The following is a 16,345-nucleotide window of genomic DNA, read 5'->3' as shown; positions in this document are numbered from 1 at the left end:
TTTTTGTGTTGTTTCTTCACTAGCATGTTTGTGTTGCTCTGAGCTCTGAAGACCTCTCTGAGCCCGTTGCCATTTTGAGCGTTGCCGAAGCGCGTACGCCGTCTTTAATAGCATTGTTGTCAAACTTGCTCACGGCATGTAAAAACAGCAGCTGTGCGGAAGCCACCTCACCTGCCTTCCCTCTTCTTCCAGGCGTACTCCCAAGATGCCTACCTGACAGGCAACGAGCCTTTCTCTGGGGGAGCTGAGAACCTCCCGCCACCGCCGCCCCTCTGCTACCCCCGCGCCAAGAACATGTCACCCGCCGGCGCTCCCCCGGCAGCCCCCATAGGCCAGAACCAGCTCGATAATTGGAGTCGCTGGCCCGGTTCCCCCAGTCCCTCCTCGCCCCTGGACAACCGCGCCACCGTGTGCAGCCCCGCCAGTTGGCAAGACGGGCGTTCGGTGGAGCTGGGTGGCGTGGGTCACAGCAGTCCGGCCCACCGCACGGAGGAGATCCAGTATGGCATGACCGGGCAGCAGCCTCAGGGACAAACCAGGGGGCGCTCCTATTCATCATCATCATCAGGGGGACCTTTATCCAGCCCGTTACAAGTCCACTACCCCAATCACCACCACGGCGCCAACTCCACGCAGGCTCAGCCGCGCAAGTCCAGCGGCTCGGCCTGGACCAGTCCGCCGCTGCCTCATCCCGGGCACGTTCGAAGCGAGCGTTGTCAGGAGGCGCTCTCGGAGTGGTACCACAACCAAGTGCCAGAACGCTCCGGACGCAACATGCAGACGCGCCAACGTAGCTACTCCCAGGACCGCCTCAGTGAGTCCAGGAGGCATCTGCAGCGGGCGGGCGGCTGGCCGCACAGCGCCTCCCAGGATACTCTGCTGCAAGCGCAGCAGTCAGGACCGGGGCCCCACGGAGAGCCCTACTGGTGTGGGGAGTGGGGCCCAGATAGGGGCCATCCCGCCTCCAACTACACTCGGACTCGCTCGGAAAACCTGCTGATGCAGTTCGATAGCCACGGACGTTCGTTAGAGATGTTGGACCGAGCCTCTGCCGGACTGGCCTCGTCTCGGTGCGAGAGGTGGCACCAGCCTCCCAAGCCGCCCCCCAGAACGGATGTCCAACAGAGGCACGGTGGTCTGTACCCTGCCACGCAAGCCCCCCAAGTGCCCCGACCTTCGCAGCCGCACTCCAAACATACCGCGCAGACCCATTCCCCGCCCCAACCTCAGCAGGCGCCCCCCAAGAGTAGGCGGCTTCCTCCAGGTCAAAGCATGGACGACCAGCCGGTGGGCTATCGCAGCTACAGCCCCTCCTTCTACCGTAAGACAGGCCGCATCATGCAGCAGGCCCACTCGTTCAGGGACCCCTCATACTCTGGCCCCCACTTGAACTGGAACACTACCCCGAAAACCAGTCCGCCAGAGGGTGCGCCGGCCGTTTCCGCCGCCACCCCGCTGGCTTCCACCCCGCCCGAATCCCAGGAGAGAGCGTACCGGCCCACCAACCACGAGCGGGGGTCGGCGGAGGTGCCGGTGCCGACCCAGGAGGTGGTGATGCGGCAGAAGCCTCCCAGCGGACGGAGGAATGCCCACGGCATGCGGCACCCCCACTACGCGCTGCCTATGGACGGCCTGGAGCCTTCCTTGTTCTCACCGGAAGCTCCGGAATCAACGGCCACCTCAAGCTCTTCAGGAGACACGGTGCCATTTAAGGCGAATGGCAACCTCGTCTCGCTGGAAGACGATTCGCTGGCGTCCATCCCCTTCATTGGTAAGCTTGTGGATCTCATTTTCAATTTTCAATTTTTTTTTTTATGTGCTTTCCTTCTGAAACCTCTCAGGTCCATAATTCTGTCTTTCTGCCCCATTTGGTCACTTACCATTTGGTTATTGGCACGACTCAAAGAAACCTTACTGTATGTCATGAAAGAGAGCAAAGTTATGAGTCCATTTCTACCTCTCAGTGTAGTTTGCACTAATAGGGCTGCATATTGAACAGTTTGTACCTTTTCCAGGACCAAAACGTTAGTTTATGTCTTCTACATAGGGTACAAAAAGAGAGCCTTTGAAGGGACCACCCCAGTGACAAGACCTTGTACACTTTGTACCTTTACCGCTGTTGTGTTGACTTTACAATGTCACCACCAGGCAGATCCACATGATTGTAATTTATTTAGTACACCTTGAGTAGTAAATACAGGGTTCTTCCTTGGGTGAAAGGAATGATAGCAATGAAAACAGGCTGATTCTAAGGTTTTTTGGCCGACTATAGTTCAGGGGAAGGGGGGCAAATTTCTCCCAGACACGTCTAGACTCGTGCCACATTCGCAGAAGACTTTCTGTCTCTTGCAGGTTTTATACTCGCTGGGGTCACCTGACATGGGACACCTGGTCAAAAACGATTAGAATCGTCCCGAATCAGCTGATTTGAGCCAACTGTCGGGATGAGCCCCTCCTGAACTGTAGAAAATGATTTGGAATTTGAAAAGTCGACTGGGAAGCATTGCGCCGACACACTTGAGCGCATTCTTGCTTACATAAATGCAGACAGCTAAAACACAGCAGGTCCCGGCACGTTTAACCGCCATAAACTGAAACGATTCCCCATTGACACGCGTTTGTTATCCGCGTCTCTTTTGTGAACGATGACGAGACGGAGGCAGGCTGCGTCCTTCCCTCAGGGGAGAACACAGCTCACATTCAAGAGTTGTATTACTCCTGTGGCACTGTGAGACAATCAAGCAGGAAGACAACAGATGCAAACGTTCCTCTCCGCACTTACATCGTCTCTCAATTTATCAACACTGCAAATTAGCGGTGGGGTTTTGTGGCACGGAACGTAGCTCCTGTCTTCAATGCAGCTTGTCTTGCTCTGCAGGATAGAGTTGGGTGGTTCTGCCCTTTTACTGTTCCACCAAAATGTAACATCTACTTGTAGTATGCAGGTGGTCCTCAGCTAACGACGGAGGTTCGTTCTTGTTGCAGCGACGAAGCTTGGATTTGAAGTCAAGTCCTAATAGAGATCCAGACGTTGTCACACGTCCGAAAATGGCTGTTTGCGCAACCATTTTGGCAGCATAGAAAACGCATCTGCCACTTTGAGTAAATGGCAAACGCCACACTTGACATGATTGACAGCTATTGTGGACCAGCTGCCACAACAAGAAGAGCCAAAAACGAATCGAGCATGTTCAAAGCTACCAAAACAGGAACCAATGCTAGCCAGTGTTACACTTGGTACATGGTGGCTAAATCAGTAGATGCTAACGTTACCACACACAAAATGTGGGGGAAATAGTGTTTTGTTCATTTGTGCTGCTACACACAATTATACAATTGAATTTAATAAGTAAACAACACTATAAAGAAGACTTTACGGCATAAATTACGGCGGCCACGGCTGAATTAGCTGCTGCTAAGTTGCTAACGTACCTAAATAACACTGCAAGACTTGCATGAAACTGCTAAGTTCGATGGCATTTAGACCACACATAAAGGGGAAATAAATCCGGATTGTACAAACTTGTGAAGCCTTTGTATGATCAGATTTGAAAACTCTCACTGACAAGAGAGGTAATTCCACGTAGCAGCATCGCCAAGTTGGGGGAAAAAAAACCTTCCTGACGCTTCATTGGCAATCCAACATGTCGCGCATGTATATCATGTCCTTTTCCATCAAAGTGACTGTCAATGCTCTTGGGCGGAAAGTTGACAGATAAACGCTAGTTTTTGCCCTCCTCGCTGTTGTAGCCCATAAACGCTGCGGCGCTATTTTCCTGCCGCAGGTGTGTGTGTTCAGAGAAATAGTCACGTGACGTCCGGATCTTGACTATTACTGTAACTTTGTCTAAAAACACTTTCCAGGTTGTAAATACAAAAACAGTCAAATGAAAAACAGTGCTGATAGAGCGTGAGCACATAATTCTATGCTAACTAGTTTATTGTTCACCATTGATAGCCTGGAAATCACATAATTCGGGGCCGTCGTAAACTGAGAACCTCCTGTAGTATACAGAACACTTTTTAAGGTGTTACTTGTTAGTGGTACCAAAATAACTAATCCATACTTGTTTTCTGTACCCTTTTGTTGGAGAAGTCACATTACTGTTATGGTAGGGGATACAAAATCAGTGATCTGTAAAGATGTTATTGCATCAGCGTAGATTAGTGATGGACTGTAGTGTGTTCCAACTTAAAGAGGAAGTAAAAATTTCGTTTACAATAATATGTACTATGCAGCCTCACTAGTCTTAACATGGTATTCTGTTTAATGATGCCTTTGTAAAATACGAATTAAGGTGAAAAAAATCAACACTTTTTTTTGTCCATCTCAGGGGGCAGCCATTTTGCCACTTGCTGTCCACTGAAAATTACATAGTTGCTCAGGGTTCAGGTAACAACCTATCATGAGTCAGCTTGTGAATGTCACATGACCAATGACAGAAAACAGGTGAGTCGTGTTTGGTCGTTATCTAAGCCCTGAGCAAATATGATGTCATTTTCAGTTGACAGCAAGTGGCAAAATGGCCGCCCCCTGAAATGGATGAAAACGGGTGGATTTTGCTGCTTAATTCATATTCCAGAAAAGGAAATATTAATCATAATACTCTGTTTAGAGAATTGTGGGGACGCATAGAATATATTATTGTAAAGAAAACTTGGACTTTTAAGAAAATTGAATTCTGTCATACAATGAGGACCCATTTTAGTTCAGCACCGTTTTTTAACGTGTAAAAGGTCCCAAAATAACCGGCACCCTTTTGTTACAGTAACCCACCACAGTGGTATGGTTATACTGCAAAATTGTCAGTCTGCTGATTGTTTAACCACATCAGCTGCTATAATTGAAACTCCTCAAGCTGGGATAAAATAGGAGGGTTGCGTCAGGAAACCGATCCAGCGTAAAAAGGAGACGAAAGACAACTACCACACATGGTGTAAACCAGAACTGCACCGCCTGTTGCAAATGTGGCTTGCATACGGGAAGTAAGGGTCTTTTTTTTTTTTCCGAGACCATGAGGGTGAAGACGTAGAATTTCCCGAACAAACCACTCCAAACGAGTAATTTCTATGTCGGTGTTTCACATCGGCTCTTTGGACTCAAACCGCAAAGATTTTTATTGTTTTTACAAAGCCAGCACTATGTCAACAGGCAGAACTTGTTCACTGACAGGCTCGTGCCATTTTGGGATTGATGACATAATTATTGCCAAAGGGCGACATGCCACCCAGATCTCAATCCTGCCCTGGGAAAATTTTCAAGTTCTGCACTCTCAATGTACCAAATCCAGCGTCACCTGTCTTTGCTTGGAAACACCGTGGATTTTGCAAGCCTGTGTGTTCCCTCCGAGATCCTCGAAAGGGCCGCCCGCTTAATAACGGCCTTCCTTAAAGCCGCAGCTTGGCTATTTCTGGCCCACCCTGTAAACACAGCCAGATTCCTCATCCCCAGATTGGGAATGTTTTCTGCCTGATGCCGCACTCCACCAACGTGGACAGCCTCAATCTGCAGAGATGTGCTGCCCTCTGTTGTTTACACATCGAGCAGACTGCACTGTTCTTGTCATGCAAATGTCCGGCTTGTGTATTATTATTATTTTTAATTTGGTCCCCCCTTTTTAACGATATAGAGGTGTTTGGGTGTTTTCTATCTGTGCTATTGTATGGCACATTGTAGCTAAGGTCAATGACCTGATGTGCAAACTTTTCTAGCCTGGGAAAGGGGATGTAGCTTGTCAAGGAGGTCCTGCACAACGTGTTATTATTTAACTTGCTAAAGAAACAAAGAAAGTCTGACATGAGTTAATTGCACCCTCTGCTGGTTGCTGACAAATAGTGATAAATCTGTTTTGTTTACATTTGTCTCTTCATGGCAAATTGCCACGTTAGAGAAGTAAGAGTTAATTTTTGCCACAACATGTTTAGACAACAAACTAGCTGGGCCTTAATTAATTGGACTCTATACTGGGAACTGCCAAATCGGCATGTATCCAATTTGCTTTCAGGTAGATCCCAACATGTGTCAATTGATTCAGCCGCTGCGGTTTTGCACATTCAGATTATTAGAACATCCTGAGTGCAAAACCATGGCTACTTGATGCTCACACAGAAGCATGTTTGCATGTTGCATTCATGTGACACAGCAAGGAAACCGTAAACTGTAAACTCTTCCTCTTGATGGCAAAAACAAAAAACAAAAATCCCCTTCCTCTTAATTCCTCTTCTTGATCATTAGCTCCTTTCCCTCCTAACACCTAACCCATCTTCCTCCTCTTCCTGCTCCTTTCTTCCCGGCGCTCCATCTTTTCCCGACCTTCCCACAGATGAGCCCACCAGCCCGAGCGCTGACTTGCGCGCCCGCCACGTGCCGGCGTCCTCGGTGGTCTCCAGTGGCATGAGTTCGGCGCCCGCCACAGTTGCCAGCCCCGCTTCCCCCACCTTCACCTTCCCCGCCACTAGGCTCTTCTCACATGACTGCAGTGAGTGTGTGTCCCCCCCTCCAACCTGCCCTCCGTCCCGCCAACGCTGCATGCCTTGCTTCTGAAATGCTGCAAGTTTCCTTCACGCAACGGAAGCTTGTGTGATTGTTAAGGAACCTCTGCTGAGCTCGGTTATTAGTGTAACAGCTAAAATCAAATCAAGCGATTTTCTCCATTGAGTCCTTTGCAAGGTTTTAGTAGCATTTGGGAGAATTTTCTGAAGAAGATACAAATTGCTGAGAGAAATTGTGCTTTTCAAAATCTAAAGGTAAAGCATTGATTTGTCAATAATAAGGAGGGATGTTCCAGGGCTTGATGTTCCTTAGTGACTTGAGTTAACAACATTTAACAACACTACTGACAGTTAAAGGATTTCCTCGGAATTAGTGTTTTGTAAGAACCTGTCAAACTCAAAGAGATTAACAATGGCACTGTGACAGGTATTCAACTAACAATAAAGTAACAATTTTCCAGAAATTAGTAAATGGTTTCTCAGCATATTTGAATTGTTGTACCTTGACGCCGACAATAAAAAAACAAATTCCCATGAACGATGTGATTTCTAAGCCACGCTTGAATATTAGCATTGACACTGAACAATTGACAGAAGAATTTTCCAAGAAGCCACTGTCGAGTAGTTTTAATAATAGAGGTATTCATTTGACAATTACATACGTGTTTTCCAGGAATTAGTTGGTGTCTTCTTAGAATTTACCATGCTCCAATGGTTTAAAACAGTGACACTGTCAGAGATGTCTTAATATGAAAATGCAAATGAAGGGATATTAAAGGAATGAGTTTCATACTGCTGCGCTGTCAGAGAATTATTAAGTTAACTACAATAAGAATAAGGATTTTTCATGAATAAATTAGTAATAAAAAATAAACAAAAATAGTTTCCAGGAACTAGTGTAGCTTTTTCTTTTACGAGATACTGTCTAACTTCTGTAAAATCTTTTCTCCCTTGCAAAAACATTTGGGCTCAATGTTGTACAGTAAATGACTTGATTGATCTTTTTTTTTTACCCTCTGCAGATTGTTAATCATTTTTGCATGCTGCATGTTTGCAACATATTTCTGACTGCAGTTGTTTTGCGTATGCAAAGAAGCATTTGAGATGCACGTGTATTTTGCAAGGTTGAAATGTCAGCGCATATGTAAACAAGTGAGACACGAGACGGACACCTGAGCTCATCGCCAGCCCAACCTCCCGCTTCCTCGCTCACTCACCCTCCCCATCATCACCCAATCCGACACAGACGGTGATTGGCATTACATCACCATTCATTCTTTTCTTTTCCCCATCCATCTATCCTCCCTTTTTTCTTTTTCCATCTCCACTGGTTCATGCTGTTGCTGAGCAGGCGCTATTAAATCAGGTCGCCGTTCCTCCTATCTTCTAGCCATCACCGCCGAGCGCTCAAAGTCCTGCGACGAGGGACTCAATGTCTTCCGGGACGACGGACGTATCTTCTCGTGAGTTCACACACAGAGACAGCTCATTGGTTGAAAGTGATGTCATTCAACAGCCTTTGTTTTCCAACAGGAGGCTACCAAAGAGAGTCAAGAGCTTCTTCACTGATGGGGTAATTTATATCACGTTTAATGAATATTCTTACCACACCAAAGCTGGACAAATTTCATACTTATTAATGAAAATACTACTTTGCCACAAAATGCTTGAGTTTTCTGTGAAAAGGAGAAAGTATCTTTAAACTATTTGACTGCTACTGTATTTTGCAACCAAAACAGACATGAAAAGGCACGTGCACTACATTTCCTTGCCCTGAAAACTTTTTGTAAATTTCATATTGCCATGAAAGCAATATAGTTTGTCACAAAATGCTAGATTTTTTTCAATAAAAATTACATAATTTAAAAAACAAAATATTACTTACACCATGAAAACCATGTTGTCATAAAGCACTAAATTCCACGTTTAATTGTATATATTTTAACGCAAAGCACTAAATTTTGCCATGAAAACAACTATTTCCTCCCTAAAATGTATTATCTTGCCACAGCAATCTTTCCTAAAAATGTTCCATTCTGCCACCAAATCCTAGATTTTGCCTTTTGCCTATTTTGACACAAAAAGCTTTGTCCACATAAATGCTACCTTACAACATAAAAATAGCATATTTTGCTTACAAAATGCTTCTGCCGCAAAAAAAAAAAAAAGAGAGAATTAACACGATTATTAAAACTACATATTTCCCCATAGAACACAAAAATAGGCCACAAATAGTTTGACACATAAGCACTAATTTTTTTTTCTTCACGAAAATGACATTATTGACGTGACATTATTTAACAAAACAAAACAATGCTTCATGAAAAGTGCATGTTACATGCACACAGAAGAAAATTATGGAAAATTTCACCCCCCAAAAAATAAATGAACGGTAGAAGAAAATGAATCTCAAAGTATTGGATACAGCATACTTTTCAGTTATGGTGCAACTCTAATGAGCTCTTGGACCCTCAGTACATTAGACTAACACGAACATACTGTTTCTTTCATCACACAATGTTCAAATGTTTTGAAGATTTTTAGTTATTAATATGGCCTAAAATGGCTCTTTTTGACAGTAAAGGTTGCTGACGCCTCGTCTAAGGAATTTTAATAGTTATTAATTTCCATAGGATTGGTACAGTAAACTATTGAGAGAGAGAGAGAGAGAGAGAATTCTGTAATATTGTCTAATCGTGACTTAATTGATCTAATACAAACAATATATTAGAAGTTCCGGCTTTATATTACAATATTATTGTAGTTATTATTATTAGTAGTAGTAGTAGTAGTAGTAGTAGTTGCACAAGTATTATTAACTTGACTCCATAACACTGATAACTGTTTAGTGACCTAATTTTCTGCATTCCGTTCAACTTGTATCTGTGCTCTAGCGCCCTCTGCTGCACAATCTGCAATATGACACAGGTTTCCTTGTGTGTTTTTCAGTCTCTGGACAACCTGGGCACGGCAGAGGAGGTGCGCTCCAAGCGCCACTCCACCTCCGAGTTGGGCAACATCACTTTCAGCGACGTGCGGCGGGAAGGTTGGCTGCACTTCAAGCAGATCCTCACAGAAAAGGGCAAGGTGAGCTGTGCCACGGGGACAACGTGCAGCAGCCTTTCCCACATTTTCTTATGTTGAATCCTTTTTTTTTTTTCAAAATGGATCCACTTATATTATTTTCCCCCCCTTGAAATTCTACGCACGTTTTCTGGATGACAAATAGCTAAACCCCCCCTTCTCTCTCTTTCTGTGTGGCAGAAGGTGGGCAGCGGCATGCGTCCGTGGAAGCGCGTGTTCTCGGTGCTGCGCTCGCAGTCGCTCTTCCTGTACAAGGACAAGCGCGAGGCGGTGCTGCGCGGCGCCACCCTGGGCGGCAGCGCCGAGGACGAGCAGCCGATCAGCATCCGCGGCTGCCTGGTGGACATCGCCTACAGCGAGACCAAGCGCAAGCACGCGCTCCGGCTCACCACGCAGGACTTCTGCGAGTACCTGCTGCAGGCCGAGGACCGGGACCACATGCTGGACTGGATCCAGGTCATCAGGGAGAACAGCACGACGGACAGCGAGGTGCAGGGCCTGACATCGAAATTGAATAATCATCGGTTTTGTCAAAAGCTGTGATAAATGGAGTTTCAAATTTAGGATTTTGCGGCCAAATATGACATTTTGAAAGAAATGTTTTTCACCTCCATTTTTACAGCGGTCGCTATCATTTTATGGTCCCACACAGTAAAACTCAAAGAGTGAATTTTAATCAACCTGTCCGATTGTGTGTTAGGATATTGCTGGTGTCAGGTGGAATCCTCATACCGCTGACCTGTTTTAGTCTCCTTTTGGACACGCCAGCAATATGTTAGCTAACAATAAGTCTAGCATAGCTCAAGTCAGTGTTAATTTTGTCTGCCATTTTAAAATTTAGTCTCAGTTTTAGTCCAATTTCAGTCACGCTTGTTAGTTTTTCTCACAGTCAGTCAACCTCATCCCATTTTTATTTCGTCCATTTTTAGTCGACTATAAGTGTAGCATTTTAGTCTTTATTTTAGCCTAAGAAAGCATAATTTTATTAGTCTAGTTTTAGTCAACAAAAATTATCAATGTTTTAGTCATGAAAATCATCTTTACCCCTGTGTGTATATATATATATATTTTCTTGTCAGCAGATTATATTGAACCTTTTCGGATCTAAAACTATTTCACATCAAATTTTCTCATCTTTTTGATGAAAAACAACTTCACACACAATTACAGTGGCTACTATGGCTCCATGCTATGAGCTATAAGTTAGCTAGCATTAGTTAGCAGTCGCAATAACATTATTGTTGGAACGTTTTAGCCGTTGGATTAATGTTAAGTAATAGCTATATATAAATATTTTTTTTATTATTATTATTTTTTAACCATTTTACCGCGAATCCACCTCCTGTCTGTCCCATGTGTTTGTGCTGTGTGTCACATGACTGTGTCACAGACGTGACAGATTAGCAAAGACAAGATTTGACAAAATCATATCATTTTCGTCTCGTTTTTGTTCATGGACTAAAATGTCGATAGATTTTAGTCCAGTTTTTATTAAGTGAAGGACATTTTCGTTTTGTCTTCATTAGTCAACGAAAATGCATACTGATTTAGTGCTAGTTATTGTTTATTAATGAGGGTTTTAGTCTAGTCTCGTCTAGTTTTAGTCCGGTGAAAAATGTGTGTTGCCGAAATTATTTTTGTTTAGTTTTTGTTGACGAAATTAACACTAGCTCCCCCATGCGGAAGATTGTGGCATTGTTCCTGAGCTCTTGAGTAATTTGTTTATTTGATATTTTATTATTATTATAATTTTTTTATATATATTTTACTCTCTTCAGAGTGTAAAGTTTACTCTGTTTACTAGACTGGGACACAATATCGTCTTTTTCAGAGTAACATTTACTCTATGTAATTTACTGTACTATTTTTATCTACTTTTTTTTAAAGTATAAGTAAAAGTCTAGTATTTTGTGAAAAATGTTGTCATTTATGGAATGATCTGGTATTGTGTGGCCCAAATATATGTCACTATTTGGCCAAAAATTATAGTTCTATTCTCAAAATACAGAATTTTGTTGGCAAAATGTGTTGTCTTCATGGCAAACCGTTACAATTTTGGCAAACCGTTACAATTTTGTGGCAAACCGTTGTAACTGATGAAGTCTTATGTTTTAAAGTGTGTGCAACATGAGTCGTTTTCAATGACGTGTTTGTGTGTGTTGCAGGAGCTGGGCTTTTCAGGGCAGGCGCTGATCAATAAGAAGCTGAATGACTACAGGAAGCAGAGGTGAGACACCCCAGCGGAATGCATTGTTGAGTGAACTCCGTCTAACCATGCCTCTGTCGCCCCCTGCAGCCCAACAGGCGGGAAACCCGACTCTTCGCCCAGGATGTCACGCATGAAGCCTCCCTTCCTGCTTGCCAAGACTGAGAACGCTTTGGGGGCGCCGCGCTCGCCCAAACCAGACGGCAAAGGTTAATACATATCGTAAATATTGTTTTGTTTTTGTGGGTACATATTTAGTAATGTTCCAATGAATTTGGTCAAATTTGTCGTTTTCATCATGGAAAACTAGTATTCTTATTGAAATATACTGCAATTTGTGGAAAAATATTTGTTCTGGTGTCTTTTTGGCAAAATACCACCTGTTAAATGATCTGGGATTTTTTTTTATGGCATAATTACAAACATTTTTGTTTTGAAATGTTGCACTCTCACCGTCTTGGAATGTGCCCTCAGACGAGAGCAGCCCTCCCAAGTCTCCGTGGGGAATCAACATCATGAAGAAGACCAAGAAAGCTGGACCGAAAGCATTTGGCGTGAGGCTGGAGGACTGTCAGCCGGGTGTCAACAACAAGGTCAGCACCGCGCTTTCGGACTCTCCTTGGCAAGAAATGCTGGAGTCACACTCCGTGTTGATCCGGATCCCATCCAGTTCATCCCGCTGATCGTGGAGATCTGCTGCGGCCTGGTGGAGGACATGGGTCTGGAGTACACGGGTATCTACCGCGTGCCCGGTAACAACGCAATGGTGTCACTGCTACAGGAGCAACTCAACAAGGGTGTCGACATCAACCCGGCAGAGGAGGTCAGGCAGCAAGATGCGCTGAAATGTTGGCAAAGGATGCTAACTTTAATGACACTTTCGATGCTGAGACATATATATATATATACTTGCTGTTGATAAGATCTAGCTTTTTCTTTGAAGTAGGGCTGTGCAATTAATTGAAATCCAATTATTTCAATTATTACGCACCACAATTATAAAATCAGCATAATCGTTTAAAAAAAAAAAAGAAAAAAAAGATTAATACTCATTTTTGAGTCGTTTAAATTTATATATTTGCACCTAAATTTTAAAATAACTAATTTAATAATTTTGTTTCATCCAAAAGGAACTTGCATAATTCTGGTGTTTCAAAGAATTTTATTTGTCTTCATTTTGTTTTTTTGTATTTTTGTTTTTGTTTTTACGCTGAAACATGTTCTTGTTTTGATCAGAAAATCGTCCTACTGCACAGTGCACATGTTGCACTCCAATTTCAAGTTTTTGCCAACATAAATAAATATATATTATTCTAAATATAAATTTATTATTAATATTAAATTTGGTCCAAAGAGAACTTACATAATTATAGTGTTTCTATTTTTTAAATTGGTCTTAATATTTTTAAATGTGTAAACATTTTCTTGTTTGTACCAAAAAAATAAATGATCATCCTTCTGCGCAGTGCACATGCTGCACTCCAACTTCAAGTTTTTGCCAACATACATACATAGATAAATAAATAAATAAATAAATGTTATTATAAATTCTGTTTGGTCCAAAAGGAACCTACATAATTATAGAGTTTCTATTTTTTTAATTGATCGTAATATTTTTAAATGTTAACATGTTCTTGTTTTGTACCAAAAAATAAATAAATAATCAATAAAAAATTCAATTATTGCCAAAATATTTCTAATTACTATATTTTTTTAAATATTTGTATTGTAATTACAATTTTTTCCATAATTAAGCAGCCCTACTAAGTATAGTTTATTTTGGTGGCATTGCATGTCATTTTTGTGGCCACATGTAGTAAAATGTTGTAATTTATGTGGTTGAATATTGTGGAAGATATCTATTTGTTTACAAATATGAGTCAATTCTTATCATGCATAAGCCTCGCACTCCTTTTTGTTTCCTTTGCTGTGCACAGAAGTGGCAGGACCTCAATGTTGTCAGCAGCTTACTGAAATCTTTCTTCCGGAAGCTTCCGGAGCCTCTCTTCACCAACGGTGAGTCCTGTCACACACACGTACACGCACGCGCACACATGCACATCCTCACACTCTCCGTTTGTCATCGTTGCAGACAAGTACAACGATTTCATCGACGCCAACAGAATGGAAGACGCGTCGGATAGACTGAAGACCATGAAGAAGCTGGTACGCTCAATTGCGTTCACACTCGTTCAAACTGGATTACTTGATGCTGATTCATCATCATTTCCCCTCTGTGTAGATCCGAGACCTTCCAGATTATTACTACCACACGCTCAAGTTCTTGGTGTGTCACTTGAAGACGGTGGCAGACCATTCCGATAAAAACAAGGTGAGTGATCGGACAGCAGGCACAATTTAGTAGGGCTGTGTATCGATTCTAATTTCCTAAATTGATTCAATTTTGTTTAACAAGAGTTCAGTTTGATTTGATTATGATTTTCTTCGATTCACTTCAATTCAATCCGATATTGTTTAATTATGGAACATGAGTTTTTCTTAAATATCAAGGACATGGTAAAAACTCCACAAACATTAAATTCCAAATTGAGTTTTGCGGAGAGTTTTGCAGGAAATGGTGAAATGATGTAGTTTTTTTAATGAAATGTGTTGTAATCACTTAAGTGTTACACAACATTGACATCAGCATGGAGGAAATGAAAATGCTTTTGATATTTGAATTGAATCATTGTAAATATAAATGAAAAGGATTTTGAATTGTCTTAAAGTCTGGTCTTTCATAACTGTAAGAAAATACTTTTAAATTCATGTGACCAATTTCGAGAAAACAGTAAGACACCAAAAAATTGCCCAATTTTCTTATGAATGTATGGGAGAAAGAGATATTAAAATAATTCATTGTTATATGAATCGATACCAGGCTCAAAAAGGAAAATGGATTCAGTATTGATTATTCCATTATTTGTCCATTTTGAGATTTCTCCACAAATTGCCTCCTTGAGGTCTGTAGTTTCATTTGCAAGCAGCACAAATGTCCAAATTGTAATAGAAGTGTATGAAAATAAGCAATTAGACGGTATACCTCGTAACTAGTTTGGGATGTAACGATATCCAAACATCGCGATACGATATTATCACGATATTGTGCGGAGGTTGGCGATACAAAAAGATCACAATATTGTAACAAATAAAAATGAGCTTGCACTAAAACAAAATATATTGTGCTTTTGTACATAACAGCAACGCATATAAACAACCTACAATCGCTAATAACATTTAATAAAGTATGTTCTTAATTCTTAATATTGAGGCACTTACTTGCTAATGCACACACACATTGAGTTCCTCCACATATCACAAGCATATTACGTACCCCTTCATCTGACCATTAGCCTGGATTTGAAACATAGAAGGGCCAAAACATGCCTTGTGAAAATTAAAATGCACTAAAAAACTAGCCATCAGAGGGTGCTGAAACTGCAAAAATGGAAATCAACCTGACTTTTGTGACAGGTGTGCTGCTTTTAATATCGTGACATGACGACAACTATATATTGTGGCAGTTTTAATATCGCAATATCACAATATTGCTGTTATCGTTACATCCCTAGTAACTAGGGGGTGTGTTTTTAGCCTAGCTGCTAGCTTGCACAACTGTTTAAAAACAATCCGAATTTCCTAGCCTCAAGCGTAATTCATAAATGATTTATCTAAATGTTGTGAAGGATAAGCGGATCTGCTAATGGGGATGGAAAAAAAAAAAGTTGAAACACACCATTCAGCATGAAAGTGAACAGAACAGTCAGGCTACCTTGAGCAGAAGCTATGTTGTCATAGGTCCAATGGCGAATTGTCATCCAAACAGACGACAGAGATATTCTACAGGATGTCTTTCTTAATGGATCAATTTATACTTTTAATTCAAATGACTACATTCACACACTAAACCATGTCAAACTCGAGCGGGGGAGCAGCCGCCGCGATGTCCCTGTGGAGCAGAATGATTGAAAGGCTGCCAGTCTGCTCCTTCACTCAGACCGAGTCAGGAATTAAAAGTTGTGATATGCGCCAGTGCCTTGTATGTAATGTAGACTAATGTAATAATGTATTGTAAATACTAATGTCATGTTTTGATCACTTGTCGATGTTGTTTATTTCATACTACGCCGGACACGCCGCTTCTTCGATGTGGCAAAAATGAACATTGTGCCTGCATACGTCGCAAATATCACTACACATTTTCAAAACAAAACAAAGAAACAAACAAACACTTTCATATTCTTCATGTGACCAAAAGTATTTGAGATATCACATCCATGATAAATTATCAATAAAACACTTATCAGCACATCAGTTGGCAAATAATCTTTTAATTGACACAAAATTATTCAATCAAATTTCCCACTGTGGTAATATGACCTCATTTACGCAACAATCAAATAACCAAACTTTGTCTGATGCCTCAGAAAAAGAATTGTATGGTGAATGTGATCTTCAAAGTTGAAGCTGATTTCATCTCGTGAGAGGTCAAACTTCCAAAACATTTAAAGGGTTCAAATCTCGGACGACGACCTTGCCTGCTACTGGAATTGACTTTTCATT

General features: G+C 42.0%; 1 protein-coding gene across 10 annotated transcripts in view; it reads left to right on the top strand.

Moving 5' to 3' along the window:
- Positions 1–16,345, top strand: part of arhgap23a (Rho GTPase activating protein 23a) — a 77,346-nt gene that overhangs the window by 48,820 nt on the left and 12,181 nt on the right. For 7 of the 10 annotated variants that reach the window (XM_077494867.1, XM_077494876.1, XM_077494857.1 and 4 more), the window contains 13 exons: positions 193–1,771; positions 6,324–6,479; positions 7,844–7,955; positions 8,026–8,065; positions 9,442–9,579; positions 9,757–10,065; positions 11,742–11,803; positions 11,873–11,991; positions 12,257–12,375; positions 12,453–12,605; positions 13,720–13,798; positions 13,875–13,948; positions 14,025–14,114. In XM_077494867.1, the coding sequence (XP_077350993.1) occupies positions 193–1,771; positions 6,324–6,479; positions 7,844–7,955; positions 8,026–8,065; positions 9,442–9,579; positions 9,757–10,065; positions 11,742–11,803; positions 11,873–11,991; positions 12,257–12,375; positions 12,453–12,605; positions 13,720–13,798; positions 13,875–13,948; positions 14,025–14,114 (3,030 nt within the window). The remainder of the gene's footprint in view (positions 1–192; positions 1,772–6,323; positions 6,480–7,843; positions 7,956–8,025; positions 8,066–9,441; positions 9,580–9,756; positions 10,066–11,741; positions 11,804–11,872; positions 11,992–12,256; positions 12,376–12,452; positions 12,606–13,719; positions 13,799–13,874; positions 13,949–14,024; positions 14,115–16,345) is intronic. The other 3 variants (XM_077494824.1, XM_077494850.1, XM_077494833.1) reach the window with 3 other exon arrangements.

This window comes from Festucalex cinctus, chromosome 1, assembly GCF_051991245.1.
Source record: "Festucalex cinctus isolate MCC-2025b chromosome 1, RoL_Fcin_1.0, whole genome shotgun sequence".
Taxonomy (NCBI): Eukaryota; Metazoa; Chordata; class Actinopteri; order Syngnathiformes; family Syngnathidae; genus Festucalex; species Festucalex cinctus.
The sequence above is the reverse complement of the archived record's forward strand: the minus strand, read 5'-3'. Positions and strand labels throughout refer to the sequence as shown.